The sequence below is a fragment of the Erythrolamprus reginae genome, chromosome 7 (assembly GCF_031021105.1).
Source record: "Erythrolamprus reginae isolate rEryReg1 chromosome 7, rEryReg1.hap1, whole genome shotgun sequence".
In the NCBI taxonomy this organism is placed as follows: domain Eukaryota; kingdom Metazoa; phylum Chordata; class Lepidosauria; order Squamata; family Dipsadidae; genus Erythrolamprus; species Erythrolamprus reginae.
The window spans coordinates 38125110-38142716 of record NC_091956.1 but is presented as its reverse complement, the minus strand read 5'-3'; the positions used below and the strand labels follow the sequence as shown (position 1 = coordinate 38142716).

At 43.4% G+C, this 17607-nt stretch overlaps 1 protein-coding gene across 1 annotated transcript in view; it reads right to left on the bottom strand.

The window, feature by feature from the left end:
* The window catches only part of C1QTNF7 (C1q and TNF related 7), a 130341-nt gene extending 119872 nt beyond the window's left edge, over nt 1-10469 (bottom strand). Inside the window, exon 1 of the mRNA XM_070757357.1 lies at nt 10411-10469. Within this exon, the coding sequence (XP_070613458.1) occupies nt 10411 (1 nt within the window). The 5' untranslated portion in view covers nt 10412-10469. The remainder of the gene's footprint in view (nt 1-10410) is intronic.
* Between the last annotated feature and the right edge of the window lie 7138 nt (nt 10470-17607).

Here is a 17607-nt window from a genome sequence, read left to right as displayed (position 1 = left end):
ATTTCCCGCTTGTAGTTCAGGTTGACGCTAGTGACATTATGGTGGGGGCAATGCTGCTGCAGGCGAATGCAGAGGAAGTTTTAGAACCTTGTGCTTACACCTCCTGGAAACTAACTGAGACTGAGAGGAGGTGGGCCATATGGGAAAAAGCTTTCGCTTTTTGGGCCCTACTAACTTGGAGGCATTTTCTTGAGGGGGCTAAACATCCCTTTGGCCTAGAGGCACTAAAGACCCCTAGGTCACCTAAGCAGGCTCGATGGTTGCAACATTTCGCCCATTTCAATTTCTTTGTGCACTACCTGCCTGGAGGGAAAAACTTTATGGCAGATGCTCTGTCTAGGTTGCCCCAATACAACAGCGCCAGGCAGGAGGTGGTTCAGCCACTCAACCCTGCCCAGCAGCTGGCATACCCAGTGGTTACTTGGGCACAGAAGAACTGGAAGGTTGAGGTCCCGGTGGATCTCAAATTGCGAATGGTGGAGGCCTTGAAGACAGATGAATGGTTCCAAGCACATTCCACGGAGTGCACTCTATAGGACGATTTGGCTTGGGTGGGATCCAGACTCTATGTCCCATATTTAGTTAGGGAGGAGGTACTAGAGAAGGCCCTTGATTCCAAGGTGGCAGGGCACTTTGGCTTTGTGAAAACTTTGCGCCTAGTAAGAAGGTGGTTTTGGTGGCCTTCACTTAAAAAAGACATTGAAGATTAAGTAGCTAGCTACCCTGTCTGTGCAGCAGCTAAATGGCCTCCAGGAAGCCAAAAGGACTGCTGCAATCTGTGGCAAGGCCTGGAAATCCTGGAAGGAGATATCTATGGACTTTATTATTGAATTGCCTGAGAATGGGGGTAATACTGTGATTTGGGTGCTTACTGACATTTCCTCCAACAGGTTCACTTTGTGGCATGCATGAAGATCGCGTTGGCAAAAACTCTGGCTAAGTTATTTATCCCACATGTGTATAGACTCCATGGGATGCCTGAGCGAATCATATCACACTGAGGGGTACAATTCATCTCTGATTTTTGGAAAGAGTTCCTGACTTTGATAGGCTCCACCCAGGGATTAAGCTCTGCCCACCATCCTCAGACGAATGGGGCATGTACTGGAGCAGTACCTTGTTCTGCTATTGACCCATCTAGTTGATAAAAAGCAATAGGAGTTTTCAGATTTCTTATGTTAATCTTCAACTTCCCTACTGCTGATCAAGCAGTAGGATGGACCATGAGTCCACTAAAGCAGAGATTTTTAACCTCCCTGTCTTGGTTGTGTGTAAATAGTCTTAAGGGAAGGGTAAGTAGCTTGATGGTTTGCTTACTAATGGTTCATCCTCTGGATCACTCCCATATGAGAGTGATTCCTCCTGCTGAGATGCCAGCATTTCATCCCCAAAGAGGGATCATAGAGTTATGATCTCCCTGCTCCTCAGGGCAGTCTACTTCCTACGCTGGTCAGGTTTCACAATTTATCAGTGGGCATTCTGATTTCTGGGTGGGTGTTTGAGAATGACTTGGTATTTTCTACACTTGAAACAGGTTGAAGATTTTGGAGAAAATGCGATTTGTAGTTTGAGGGGCTCTTGCTTCCATTGGGGTGGGATTTCTTCCCTGCTCGTCCCACTCAGTGATGGTTTCTGACCATATCAATCTCAGCTTCTTTGGCAGTGAGGTACTACTCATTTAGGTGATTTGGTGACCCTTGGGCTATGCAGGCATTGTGCTTTGCAATCTGCAAGGTGGTCCTTGAAATGTTGTTGCAGGACCATCATGAAACAGTCAAAGTCCTGCTGTACTGGTGTATCGGTGTTATGTAGGGCGGTATCCATCTGACAGCAGCTCCCTCCAGGGCTAGGGTAACAACTTACACTTGGGATCCTTGAGCTTGGAAATCACACCTGTACTCTTTCATGTAGGTGAGCACATGTGCCACAAAGAATCCTAATTATTGCAGATCCCCATTAAACTTGAGATTTTCCAAAGTTTCCATCACCAACTGGATTATATGTCTCTTCAGATGATCTGGTGCTTCAGTTAGTTCCCCCTGGTCAGAGAGGGCTTCTAGCTCCAATTTCCACCCTGGTTTTTGGTTATCGCAGGGGAGGGTGATTCCTTTGGTTCTTCCCTCCCAGCTGTCTTTCCTCCTGATGCCAATCAACCAGCGTGGCTTTTTGGGATCCTCCAGGGTTATCTTATCTTCTCCAAAGGAGTGCAAGAAGCAAGCATCCATCTGGGTGGTTGGTGGTTGATGTCCTCCCGCCCAGCATTTGGTTTCTCTATGTTCCCTGTTTTGTTCAGACATGGTTTGCAATGTCCCCTCAGTGGAGCAAAAATGGCTTCTCTTGGTTGACTGTTTTGAAAATATTGTTTTCTGTAAGGATTGCCTCTCCCTCTAGCTTGAGAAAGTGAAGACTCTTGAAATGGACTACTTTAAAAAGAAGCTTTAATTAAGCAGAAGTGAAAACAATAGGTTTAAAGCAACTTCTGAATACCCATGTGGCCTTGTTCCCTCTAATTTTTTTTCGGTGTGGACGGAAAAGTATAGTGTTTGAGCCGCAGTCCCTTTGGGACTGGGCGGCATAGAAGTCCAAAATAAATAAATTATATAAATAAATAAATAAATAAAAATTCCCTTCTTTTTTATTAAAAGAAATTAATAATAAAACAAAACCAAAATCTATTACTATTAAAACTAAAAAAACAGCAAAACTAAAAATACAACTATTAATAAATCCATGCTTTAAAATCTTCATTTCTTAAATATTTATCATAGTATTATAGTAATCTAATAATACTATGAAAATCTATCTGAACACCAATGCATCAATTAATACATTTCCATATTTACTTTTCTATAATTTAATTCAATATTTCCAAGCTCAATTACTTTTTAGGCACTTATCATTTACTATTATTAACTTTCATCAATCCTCTACATTTCCAAGTATATTTAAAATTCATAATGCAAACTCATAAAACCATACAGTACATATCATAAACCCCTTATATATCCTATGTATTTTCCATTAATTTTACCTATGTAATTCTATATAGTTCTAAAATTCTAATCCAATTTTACAAATTAATACATCCTAATACAGTGGTACCTCAGTACTCGAACGCTTCCTTTCTCGTACATTTCGGATAACGAACAAAATTTTCGGCAAAAATTTGCTTCGGTATCTGAACAAAAATTCAGATACCGAACAGCCAGAGAAAATTTTGTTCATTATACGAAATGTAATCCCAGCAGCTTCAGGGGGCTGAGGAGCTCTCTAAGAACTCCAAGCTGCAGGAAGGGTGGGGGCTGCTGCAATCTTGGCAGCTTCTGGGGGCTCCTTTCCTCAATGCTTCCTCTTATTACCTGTAAGCAGCTGCAAAAACGTTCTCCCTCCCGTCGGCTGCAACGGCTTCCCTTCGAAGAACAACAGCGCCGGGAACGTCACGTGATGAAGGGAAACTGCTGGAGCCATTTCAGCAGTTGCCGCCGCTCCAGCAGCTTCCCTTCATTACGTGACGTTCCCGGCGCTGTTGTTCCTCGAAGGGAAGCCGTTGCAGCCGACGGGAGGGAGAACGTTTTTGCAGCTGCTTACAGGTAATAAGAGGAAGCATTGAGGAAAGGAAAGTAGCAGAAAGGAGTGGGATTGCAGCAGCCCCCACCCTTCCTGCAGCTTGGAGCTCTTATAGAGCTCCTCAGCCCCCTGAAGCTGCCGGGATGGCAGCTTCTGGGGGCTCTTTTCCTCATTGCTTCCTTTTATTACCTGTAAGCAGCTTCAAAAACTTTTTCCCTGTGGCTACAACAGCAGCGATTTCCCTTCCAGTAGCAAGAGTGCCGGGAACGTCACGTAATGAGATGGCTCCGGCGGCTTCATCACGTGACGTTCCTGGCGCTGTTGCTACTGGAAGGGAAATCGCTGCTGTTGTAGCCACAGGGAAGGAGAAAGTTTTTGAAGCTGCTTACAGGTAATAAAGGGAAGCAATGAGGAAAAGAGCCCCCCGAAGCTGCCAAGATGCAGCAGCCCCCACCTTTCCTGCAGCTTGGAGTAGCGAATTTATTTATCCCATTGGAAATAAAGAAAATAGATTTAATTGGTTCCCAGCGAGTTAACAGGGGCTGGAAACCAATTAAATCCATTTCCATTATTTCCTATGGGATAAATAAATTCGGTACTCGACCAAATCGGTTCTCGACCACACTTCTGGAACGAATTGTGGTCGAGTACCGAGGTACCACTGTATTAAACAACAAAATTAAATTAAAAACAAACATAAACATATATGAATGTCAGACTTCTTCCCGCCCTCTAAATAATACATTCCCATTTTGTTTTTTACTTTCAAATAAGGTATGTGCAGTGTGCATAGGGATTTGTTCATAGTTTTTTTATATAGTCAGAGCAGGAACCACAAAATAACACAGATAAACATCCGCAGTTTGCCTTGTGCCTCTGTTCCCTTTTATACCTTTAGCCCTCATTAAGGGAACCACACCCAACCCAGGTGCTACTCTGATGACCTGTAATAATCCTTCAATTGATCCCTCCTTTGCATAGCTCTTCAGCTACGCATGTCTATGAATTGATCTGCAGAGGAATCCAAGGACAAAAGACTGTCTGAGGGACTGCATGCCAAATCCCCTGGGCTGTCTGCTGAGTCCTGCGAACCAGTGGCCTCATCCTCCTGGCTGGCTGCCATGTCTTCCTGGCTGTCAGCCAGGCTTTCGCACTCACTTTGTGCCACATCTCTCCCATCTGTGGGGCAACAGCTGGCCCAGGCCCAAACACAACAGATCCGAGCAACTTTATCAGTGAAAAACGAGTTAAATGCCTTGGCACTGCTCTACAAGGGCTCACCAACTCCCCCAGGGTTCAGAAGGGAGCGAGTCACCCTAAACAGAGTGGCCAGGCGGGATTCTGCTGATGCAATAAAGGCGGCATGATAAGTGCATCTTGCCGCCTTGAGCACCACTTTGTAAGGCTTAATGTGTTTGGTCAGATTCGGATTTACCATCGCTTCTCTAGAGGTCTCTTCTGGCGTTTCAACTCCCGGAGTTCCTCAGTAAACCAAGGAGCTCTCTGGGGTCTAGTGCCACAGAGAGGTTGCAATGGCGCAATTCGGTCAAGAGCCTCCGTTGCAGCCCTATTCCAGGCCACGACAAAAGACTCGGTCGAGTGCCCCCTGAAAGCCCTCTCGGGCCATCAGCCGTCTGGGGAGGAACTACCTAGTAGGTTCCGCCTCCATGTGGGGGAGGATTGGAGCCAGGAAACCAAGCCGCAGTAGAAAATGGTCAGACCATGACAAAGGCAACACTTCTAAGCCCCTTAGTCCCAGACCATTACTCAATTGCTTTGAAAAGAATACCATGTTGGGTGTGTGTCCCTGCTCATGATTTGGGCCCTGAACTACTTGAGTCAGGTCCATGGCTGTCATGGTGGCCATGAACTCCTGCGCTAATCCAGAGGACCCTCCAAGTGACAGCAGATAGAAATCCCCCAGGACAATAAGTCCGGGGAACTCCACCGCCAACCCGGCCACCTCCTTGAGCAGCACAGGCAGGGCTGTTGACACGTAACTGGGAGACAGGTACGTGAGCAACAAGCCCACCTGAACCCCTAAGTCCAATTTCACCAGGAGGGACTCACAACCCGCCATCTCGGGAGCAACGAGTCTATGTAGGCAAAAGGTCTTCTTGGCTATTACAGCCACTCCACCCCCACTTTCCTGGGGTTGCGGCTGATGCTATACCTGAAACCCAGCTGGGCAAATTTCACAGAGAGGAACTCCTCCCTCTGGGCCCAGCCAGGTTTCAGTCACACATACGAGGTCAGCCTCCTCATCCAAGATCAGATCCCGAATGAGGAGAGCCTTCTTAATCACCAACCTGGCATTGAATAGAAGCAGCTTGAGCCCAAGACCCAGATTACACTTGTCACCAGTACCCCAGGTTGAGCTCATGGGGCCGGAACAAGGATTGCTTTCAAGTAGCGTTCCCTTCCTCCCTTGGAATAGCTCGCCCCATGGCTCCTGCCATATCTGCCTCTGTCCAGCAGGACCAGAATATTCTGGCCCTCTGCCACCCCAGAGATAGACACCCCCATCCCTCCTGCCTCTCCATCGCCAGGTAGCCTGTTTTCATTCATGCTATTCCCATTTATCTCATACATGTTACCCCACCCACTGCACCCATCCATCCCATGCATACCTCCCCACCCACCCACCCACCCCACCAACCCATCCCATGCATATCTTCCCACTCACCTCATATATCCATAATTAAAAACCCCACCAATAAATTAAGTAAAACATTAATAGTTTAAACTTCAATATCAATAAAATACAACCCTGAAAATTAACTCTAAAATTACTCTAAATAGTAAAGAGTATTAATTATAAATTATTAAGAAAAATAGGAGGTAGATCGAATTCATAATCAAGTCAGCAATGATGTCATCAGGTCACCAAGATCTAAAAGGTGAGTTCTAGAAATTTAGTGTTCGGGAGGGGGCAGCGTTCTAGTCCTGGGCATATTAGTTCTACCCCCAGGCTCTTTTTGTGCCGTATTGGTACCACCAGCCAGCACTTCTACGTCCTTCCAGTTCTCCAACCACTCAGCAGTGCCATACAGATTCCATACGGTCTCCATGTGGCCTTGTTAAGCACGGTGACCTCTTCAATAATTTTTCTTGGCCTCATCCTGCCTTGCGACGGCTTCCTCCTCCTCTTCCACACTAATGGCTGGTCCAGCTTTTCCACCTAGCAGACCCTCTGACCAGTGTTCCCTCTAATTTTTTTTCCGTGTGGGCGGAAAAGTATAGTGTCTGAGCGGCAGTCCCTTTGGGACTGGGCGGCATAGAAGTCCAAAATAAATAAATTATATATACATATATATACAATAAATATTCCCTTCTTTTTTATTAAAAGAAATTAATAATAAAACAAAACCAAAATTTATTACTATTAAAACTAAAAAAACCAGCAAAACTAAAAACACAACTATTAATAAATCCATGCTTTAAAATCTTCATTTCTTAAATATTTATCATAGTATTATAGTAATCTAATAATACTATGAAAATCTATCTGAACACCAATGTATCAATTAATACATTTCCATATTTACTTTTCTATAATTTAATTCAATATTTCCAAGCTCAATTACTTTTCAGGCACTTAGCATTTACTATTATTAACTTTCATCAATCCTCTACATTTCCAAGTATATTTAAAATTCATAATGCAAACTCATAAAACCATACAGTACATATCATAAATCCCTTATTTATCCTATGTATCTTCCATTAATTTTACCTATGTAATTCTATATAGTTCTAAAATTCTAATCCAATTTTACAAATTACCGTATTTTTCGCTCTATAAGACGCACCTGCTGATAAGACGCACCTAGATTTTAGAGGAGGAAAATAGAAAAAAAATATTTTGAGCCAAAAAGGTGAGAGGAAGAGAGGAAGGAGTGAAAGAAGGGAGTGAGGGAGGAAAGAAGGGAGGAAGGAAAAGGAAAGCAAGAAATGGAGGGAGGAAAGGAAGGAAGGAAGGAAGGAAAGAAAGAAAGAAAGAAAGAAAGAAAGGGGGAAGGGACAGGAACAGAGGAAGGAAGCAAGGAAACTTATGAAAGGGGAGAGTAAGAGAGGAAGGACTGAAGGGAGGGAGGGAAGAAGGTAGGAAGGAGAAAGAAAAGAAGAACTAGAGGAAGGGAAGGTAAAAGAGAGAAAGAAAAAGAGCAAGAAAGAAAGCAAGAAAGAGAGAAAGAAAAAGAGCAAGAAAGAAAGCAAGAAAGAGAGAAAGAAAGAAAATGAAAGAGAAATAAAAATAGAGAGGGGGAATGAAAGAAATGGAAGGAGGGAAGGAAGGAGAGAAAGCAAGAGAAAGAAAGAAAGCAAGAGAAAGAAAAAAGAATGAAAGAGCAAGAGAGCAAGAGAGAAAAAGAAAGAAAGAGAGAGAGAAAGAAAGGCAACTTCAAAGAAAGGCTCACTGAGCATCTCTCACTCTCTCTCTCTTTCTATCCCTCTTTCTTTCTTTCTCTTCCTTTCTCTCTCTCCTCTTCCTTTATCTCCTTTCTCTCCCTCCCTCTCTCTTTCTCTCCCCCCTCTCTCCCCCTTTCCCTCTCTCTTTCTCTCTCTCCATCTCTTGCTATCTCTCCCCCCTCTCCCCCCTTTCCCTCTCTCTTTCTCTCTCTCCCTCTCTTGCTATCTCTCCCCCTCTCCCCCTCTCCCTCTCCCTCTCTTTCTCTCTCTCCCCCTCTCTCTTTCTCTCTCTCCCCCTCTTTCTCTCTCTTCTTCTCACTTTCTCTCTCTTGTTTTCTTTCTGTCTCTTTTGCTTTCTCTCTCTCTCTCACTCTTTCTCTCTTGTTTTCTTTCTCACGCTTTCTTTCTTTTGTTCTCTCTCTCTTGCTATCTCTTTCTCTCCCCCCTTTCTCTCACTCTCTCTTTCTCACTTTCTCTCTATCTTGCTGTCTGTTGCTCTCACTCACTCTCGTTCTCTCTCCGTTCTTCTCAGCAGTGACGTGCGCACGCCCTGCCCGCCTCACCTTTGCCGAGAGCACTTTCATCCCGGGCTCTCAGCAAGGGGGTTGTAGGAGAGGCAGGGCCGGCGGCAAAGGTGATATTCAATGTCGGGGGCGCACGGGCGGTTGCGCGCGCTCCCTATCTCCCTGCTAGCCCACTCGGAATATTCAAAATAAGAAAAACCTTCACCGGCAAAGGCTTTTCTTATTTTGAATATTCCGAGTGGGCTAGCAGGGAGATAGGGAGCGCGCGCAACCGCCCGTGCGCCCCCGACATTGAATATCACCTTCGCCGGCCTCCGCTGAGAAAAACCTTTGCCGGCATTTCCTCTCGGCATCAAGGAGGTGCAGCAGCGGGCGGAGAGAGGGAAGGGGGGCAGCGGCATCCCTCCTGGCCTTGGCGGGCCGCCCAACCCTCCCCACCTCCTGCAAACATGGCGGGCGGCGGGGGGAGAGCGAGGAGCCAGTTCCCGCGGGCGCGGGGCTTGGCTGGCTGGCGGGGGGAGCGCCGCTGGTGGTGCGGAGGGAGACCCTCCTCCGGGAGGGAGGGGGCCAGGCAGCAGCTAGCCAGCCAGCCGGCGGGATGGCGCTTCCGAGGTCGCAGCCTCCCCCCCCCTCCCTGCCTGCATCTTCGCTCCATAAGACGGGGCTGATTTTTCATCCTACTTTGGGAGGAAAAAAACTGCGTCTTATGGAGCGAAAAATACGGTAATACATCCTAATATTAAACAACAAAATTAAATGAAAAACAAAACATATACATATATGAATTTCAGACTTCTTCCCCCCCCTCTAAATAGTACATTCCCATTTTGTTTTTTACTTTAAAATAAGGTATGTGCAGTGTGCATAGGGATTTGTTCATAGTTTTTGTATATAGTCCGGCCCTCCAGCAGTCTGAGGGACATTGAACTGGCCCCTGTGTAAAAAGTTTGGGGACCCCTGCCTAAATATATCTTTTACCATCAAGAAACCATGTTAACCATGATAAAACCTTGTTTTTTTATCTTCTTTGTTAATCAAACTAATTTATGAGTGGAAATACAAAGGTATATTTGCTCCCAACTAGTATATTATGTTCACAGATGGCTTCATTTTAACAGAAGGCTACAATTGTTTGCATGTTTTTTTGGCTATAAATGCCAACCAGCAGTGGAATTTATTAAATATCTTGCTAAATATCTGTCCAGTCACTAAAGTATCATACATTTGCTGATTCCTCTAGTTCAAAGTTTTGAAATGTATATTAGGATATTACTTAATGTTCAATTTTATAAGAGTTCTAAGAGAACTGTCTGAGACAGCTTATTTACAATGTAAATAAGAGTGTGCCACAAAGAAGGGGGAGTCAAGTTATTCTCCAGAGCACCTGTAGGACAAAAAGCAGTGGGTGGAAACTAATCAAGGAGAGAAGCAACTCAGAAGCAAGGAGTGAATGTGAGAACAATTAATCCATGGAACTACTTGCCTCTAGAAGTTGTGAATGCTCAAACACTGGAAGTTTTAAAGAAGATGTTGGATACCCACTTGTCTGTAGGGTTTTCTGCCTAAGCAGGGGGTTGGACTAGAAGACCTCCAAGGTCCCTTCCATCTTGGTTGTTAGAAAATGTTTCACATTTTAAAATATCTGTACAAGCCACAAGAGACATCTCTTTAGAGGAACATCTTCCCACCTTATAGACAATACTTCCAGAAACTGGGAATAACCATAAACAACTTCTATATCTAATATCCAATATCCAGTATCTAGTTCAGGAAACACAGATCAGTTTGACATGCCTTGATTGTAAATGATTTTTTGTTTCAAAAGCAAAACCAACATCATTTAGAAGCAATTACAAATGCCTTCAATGAGAATTTAAAAAATACAATATCCAATTAGAAAAAGCCATACTTTTCTCTCCTTCTTTCCTCCCTGCTCCTTCCCCACGGTGGAAATCCAATCCAGTCAGTTTTAAAATCACACCGCATTTTGGAGTTGGAGGGAGGGGGGAAATTAGCCAGCTGGGCTTTTCTCTTTCTCTCGAGGGTGGAAATCCAATCCAGTCAGTTTTAAAGTAACGCCACATTTTGGAGTTGGAGGGAAGGGGGGAAATTAGCCGGCTGGGCTTTTCTCTTTCTCTTGAGGGTGGAAATCCAATCCAGTCAGTTTTAAAGTTACACCTCATTTTAGAGTCGGGACAAATGATCAAGGTCTGGTAATCTTATTCTAATTGCCAATTCCAGCACAGAGGTCAGACCTCTGTGCTGGAATTGGAAACTCATTGGCAGACATCTCAAATCTCCTGCGCTATAGCGCACAACTCACGTTAGAGGGAACACTGCTTATCATCATATCCAAGAGGACTGTTAATGTGAATCCTGCTGACTTGTTTAAAGCAATATAAAGGTTAGGATAATATTATAATAGTAGTATGAATTTTTGGCATTAATCATTTGTTCTACATAATTAATATGAATGTATTTACCTTTTTTGAGAGTGTGGTTTCTCCTTATAAAAGATAAATATCATCTTGTAGGAAAAAAAGATTTTACAATTAATGATTGAGTAACCCCAAATTGTTACTTACTAATCTATTGAGATAGTAATGATTTTAACGTATGCAATATATTTTAAATGGAAAATCTGGATATTTATCATATGGAAGTTTGATTTAAGCAATTGTTTTAAAATAATATATGAAATTCCAATTATTAAGAAAATTATAATAATATTGTAATGAAGATGAAGATAAAAGGTTTGATTACATTCCTAAAGATATTTAAGAGGGTTTTGGTTATGATAAAAGAAGGATTAAAAAAAGATATTGAGGAAAAGGTTTAGGAAGGGAGGAGGTAGTAGGCCCAAAAATGGAAAGGTGCAAGAAATAAAAATATTTTTGTAAGGAAAAGTTACATAATAATCATAACAACAGATTCAGAAGGGACCTTGGAGGTCTTCTTGTTCAACCCCCTGCTTAGGCAGGAAACTCTACACTACTTCAGACAGATAGTTATCCAACATCTGCTTAAAAACGTCCAGTGTTGGTGCATTCACAACTTCTGATGGCAGGCTGTTCCATGGATTCATTGTTCTAACTGTCAGGAATTTTCTCCTTAGTTCTAAGTTGGTTCTCTCCTTGTTTAGTTTCCACACATTGCTTCTTGTCCTACCCTCAGTTGCTTTGGAAAATAGGTTGACTCTCTGTTTTTGTGGCAACCCCTGAGATATTGGAACACTGCTATCATATCTCCCCTGGTCCTTCTTTTCATTAAACTAGATATACCCAGTTCCTGCAACCATTCTTCATAAGTTTTATCCTCCAGTCCACTAATCATCTTTGGGGCTCTTCTCTGCATTTTTTCTAAAGTCTCAACATCCTTTTTGCATCATGGCGACCAAAACTGAATGCAGCATTCCAAGTGTGGCCTTACACTTGGAATACTGCATAGTATAATAGTGAGATACCACAGATTTCACTTCCAGGCTTAAATCAGTAGGAAACTCCCCCCCCCCCCCATCAACTATGGTTGGAAAATGATGGAAACTTCACAAAAAGGAATATTGAGATACTCGCTTTTGTAATAAATGTTGGGCTTACTCAGATAGTGCTTTTGGGCAGTAAAGATAGTTTCCTGAACAAAATTGTAGATAAGCTGTTTCAGACAGTTCTCTTAAAACAGAGCTCTTATAAAATTACTTAATGGTAATATGCTAATTTGCATTTACAAACTTTGAATTGGAGGAATCAGCAAATGTATGATACTTTAGTGACTAGACCAATATTTAGCAAGATATTTAGTATACCCCACTGCTAGGTGGCATTTATAGCCAAAGAAACATGCAAACAATTGTAACCTTCTGTTAAAATGAAGCTTTCTGTGAACATAATGTACTAGTTGGGAGAAAATATATCTTTTAAATCTACTATTTCCACTCATAAATTAGTTTGGTTAACAAATAAGATATAAACAATCTTAACATTGTTTCTTCCCTTGCACATAAACTGATCTAAGTTTGCCTCTTTATAGTCTTCTGTTCTTTAAATTATTGATCATGCTAGTTTCAGATGGAATCTTTGTATGCTAGTGATGTCAATAATTAAGCAACCAGACTAACAGAATAACATAGTGGGAAGGGACCTTATTCTGCCCCACTACCAAGCCTCAATGCAACAAGTTGTCTTGGGTGACATCTGTGAAAAAAAATCAGGTGCTCAGGCATGAAAATGTGCCACTCAGACACTATACTTTTCCGCCCACAAGAAGAAATAAAAAATAAGAGGGAACATTGTCAATTAGTTGTTCCTCATAATGAATTTCAAATTTTCCATTTAAACAGATCTTGTATATAAGGATAATTTCTGCCTCAATTAAATAAAAAATTATTCAAACATCATTGTCTATTCCTTCCTCTAATATACAGTATCGTGTTATACAAAAGGAACAAAAATAAGTAGTTGTCATCAAAATTTGTTATATTATTTCAAATCAATTAATTATTTAAACTTTCATATAATAAATTTTTACCTAATAAATTTTCAAATTTTCTTTAAACAAATCTCTTGTATAAAGATAACTTCTACCTCAGTATTTATTAAGTCAAAAAAGAAAAAAAATGTAATATTATTATCTATTCATTTATTGATCCAGTAATTATAAGGATTATCTGGAATGTAAGGTTGCAAGGCATGTAGCTCTCACAGGAAATGTTTGTGGGAAAAGTTTTATTTATTTATTTTATTTATTGGATTTGTATGCCACCCCTCTCCGGAGACGCAGGGCAGCTAACAGCAATAATAAGACAGTGTACAATAATAATCCAATACTAAAAATGATTAAAAACCCATTAATATAAAAAAACAACATACATACAGACATACCATGCATAAAATTGTAAATGCCTAGGGGGAAAGAGCATCTCAATTCCCCCATGCCTGGTGGCAGAGGTGGGTTTTAAGTAGCTTACGAAAGGCAAGGAGGGTGGGAGCAATTCTAATCTCTGGGGGGAGTTGGTTCCACAGGGCCCGGGCCGCCACAGAGAAGGCTCTTCCCCTGGGTCCTGCCAAGTGGCATTGTTTAGTTGACAGGACCCGGAGAAGACCCACTCTGTGGGACCTAACTGTTCGCTGGGATTCTTGCAGCAGAAGGCAGTACCTGAGATAATCTGGTCCGGTGCCATGAAGGGCTTTATAGGTCATAACCAACACTTTGAATTCTGACCAGAAACTAATCGGCAACCAATGCAGACTATGGAGTGTTGGTGTAACATGGGCATATTTGAGAAAGCCCATGATTGCTCTCGCAGCTGCATTCTGCACGATCTGAAGTTTCCGAACACTTTTCAAAGGTAGCCCCATGTAGAGAGCGTTACAGTAGTCGAGCCTTGAGGTGATGAGGTCATGAATGACTGTGATCAGTGACCCCCGGTCCAAATAGGGTTGCAATTGGTGCACCAGGCGAACCTGGGCAAATGCCCCCCTCACCATAGCTGAAAGGTGTTTCTCTAATGTGAGCTGTGGATCGAGGAGGACGCCCAAGTTGTGGACTCTCTCCGAGGGGGTCAATCATCCCCCCCAGGGTTATGGATGGACAGATGGAATTGTCCTGGGGAGCCAGAACCCACAGCCACTCCATCTTATCCGGGTTGAGTTTGAGTCTGTTGACACCCATCCAGGCCCCAACAGCCTCCAGGCACTGGCACATCACTTCCACTGCTTCATTGACTGGACATGGGGTGGAGATGTATAACTGGGTATCATCGGCGTATTGATGATACCTCCCCCCATAGCCCTTGGATGATCTCACCCAGCGGTTTCATGTAGATATTAAATAGCAGGGGGGAGAGGACCGACCCCTGAGGCACCCCACAAGGGAGAGACCTAGAGGTCGACCTCTGACCCCCCACTAACACCGACTGCGACCGACCGGAGAGGTAGGAGGAGAACCACTGGAGAACAGTGACTCCCACTCCCAACCCCTCCAGCCGGTGCAGAAGGATACGATGGTCGATGGTATCGAAAGCCACTGAAAGGTCAAGGAGCACCAGGACAGAGGACAAGCCCCTGTCCTGGGCCCACCAGAGATCATCCATCAATGCGACCAAAGCAGTTCCCATGCTGTAGCCGGGCCTGAATCCAGACTGTTGAGGACCTAGATAATCGGCTTCTTCCAAGGATCGCTGGAGTTGAAACGCCACCACCTTCTCAACAACCTTCCCCATGAAGGGAAGGTTGGAGACTGGACGGTAGTTATTAAGCACGGCTGGGTCCAGGGAAGGCTTCTTGAGGAGGGGGCGCACAAGTGCCTCCTTATAAAGGGCCGGAAAGGACCCCCTCCCCAAGGAGGCGTTGACAATCTCCTGGACCCAGCTCCGCGTCACCTCTCGACTGGCCGAAACCAACCAAGAGGGACATGGATCCAGTAGACAGGTGGCGGAACTCACAGCTCCAATGGCCTTGTCCACTTCATCAGGTGTCACCAAGTCAAACTCATCCCAGACAGATGGACAAAGACGTTTAGCCCCAGTCACCTCGACTGACTCATTGTCAGTCAACTCTGTTTTACAATTGGAGTCGAGGTCCGCTCGGATCCGAGCGATTTTATCAGTGAAAAACATGTTAAAATCCTCGGCACTACTCTGCAAGGGCTCCCCAACTTCCTCCTGATTAAGAAGGGAGCGGGTTAACCTAAACAGAGCGGTCGGGCGGGATTCCGCTGATGCAATCAAAGCGGTATGATACGCGCATCTTGCCGTCTTGAGCGCCACTTTGTAAGTCTTAATATGAGCTCTTACAAGTTTTCGATCGGATTCAGACTTACTCTTTCTCCATCGCTTCTCTAGACGTAAATTGGTATTACTATTGTGTAGCAGGAAGCCAGCAGAAGAGAATGATCAGTGCCAGTGGTCAGTAGATCATCGACTGGCATAGTGGTGAAGATTAGAGATAAGCGTCCTTATTCCATTTCCCTCCAAGTGTCAAGTGAACAGTGTAATATGCTACCTGAGTGCTAAGGGCATGGACGCTGATGCGATGGGTGCCCAAGATGCTTACTGAAGTGCACAAATTGACAGAGACTGTGCCGCACAAGAATTTCTTGACTGTTTCAAGATTGAAGGCGAGACTTTTCTCAACTTTATAGTGACAGGAGATGAAACTTGAGTCTTATCACCATACTCCAGAGAGCAAATGTTAATCAATGCAGTGGTGCCATACCCAATTCTCCTTCAGCCAAAAAATTCAAACTCAGCAATTTTCGAGAAAAATCTTGGGCATCCATCGCACACAAATCTTGGGCGCACCCATCTAAGTGCACTCTCCAGCATTTAGCTTTAGGATCCTCTTCCCATTCGACTCCAATCTTTCTAATTTAATCCTGCCACAGCTAGGATGACACTTAATGTCTTTTTCTATTCGCTGCAGGCTGAGAGGACAAAGCTGCATTTCTAGGGGGTTTGCCCCCCTCCCAGCTTTCCAGCAGTTCCTCTCTTTTACCCCACTCCTACAGGGTGGTTCTGACCTGGTTTTGACTGAACGGGTCTCCGGGCAGCGCGGATATTGGGGTTCCCCAGTGGAGCACGGGGAACTCCATAGTGCTGCGGCATTGGCCATGCCCGTTCTCTGGGCCCTAGTCTATCTTGATAACATTTTAATTTACACCAAAACAAAAGCAGACCAAACTAGTAAAACTAGTCTGAGCAGTTCTCATGAAACTCCAAGCCGCCAAACTCTATGACAAACTCTCAAAATGTGAATTCCACCAGGAAAAAAATGACTACCTTCAATACAGATTATCTCACAAAGGAATAGAGATGGAGCCACAAAAAGTAAAAAATGTCATTAATTGGGAGCTGCCACTAACTCACAAACAAGTACAAAGTTTCCTGGGTTTCACAAACTTTCTGGCTTTTGCTAAAATTGCTCTTCCCATGATGAACTTGTTAAAAACAAAAGGGGGGCGGCAAAACCAAGGCAACCTCTTAACTGGACCATGGAATTCCAAGCTGCATTTGAAAAACTTCTCAGCTGAGCTAGTCCTAAAACACCCAGACTCAGAACAACCATTCATTATCCAAGCAGATGCCAGTGATGTGGCACTAGGAGCAGTTCTACTCCAAAACAATGAGCATGGACAATTGCAACCATGTGCATACACATCCAAGAAATTGACAGAAACTGAGCAAAAATGGCCTATATGGGAGAAAGAGGCATATGCCATACGATGGGCCCTCCTCTCAAAGGGAACAAAATCCCCTTTGAAATCTGGACTGATCATACAAATTTAGAAGCTCTAAAGACCCCATGAAAGCTCTCTCCCAAACAAATACATTATGAGGTAATCAGGGTTAGGAGAAGGAGAACAGAGATGAGCATACAAATTAGGCAGATGCTGAAATAATCAAAAACATTCATGAAAAGAGATGGAAAGGGAATAGCAGGCAAGAAGTTCAAGACTGAAAGATAACATTGAGAAAGGCAGTCCCCCACACCATATTTATACATTGAAGGAAGCCAAGAACAGGAAACATGCATGTGTGCACTTACAAACCAACTGGAATTCATACAACAAACTATCTTGCTGCTGCCATGGGGGCAGAGTGTGTGTGTGTGTTATGTTGTGGATTTTTAATGTTATAAGCTTCCTGTCACTTGTATGAGAGTTGAGCATCCATATAAATTTCTTTAATAAATACATAAATAAAATCTATATGCAAATGATATTTTCGGGTATCTCAGTGCTAAGCTGCTGGTCAGAACTTTGGGAGAGGGAGCAAAGAGTCATGAGTCTTAGAAGAAGGTGGTATGTACTATTAATTTTATTTCAGTCAATCATCTAGACATTTTGCCAGGCATTCATGTCCAATATAATTTCTCTGAGCAGTCACACACAACATATATAAAAAGCAGATGGAAGTTCAAGTATAGCTATATTGACTTTTTTGATCATACTTATAGACCTCCCAACCTTTTAAGCAGTAGCCCAGTCTCTAGAGTGCTAGACTTACCATATTTTTCGGTGTATAAGATGCACCTTTTAACTTTCAAAAAGTGCATCAAAAACTGGGTGTGTCTTATACATTGAAGTCAACACTTGTGAGCAGCTCTGGCAG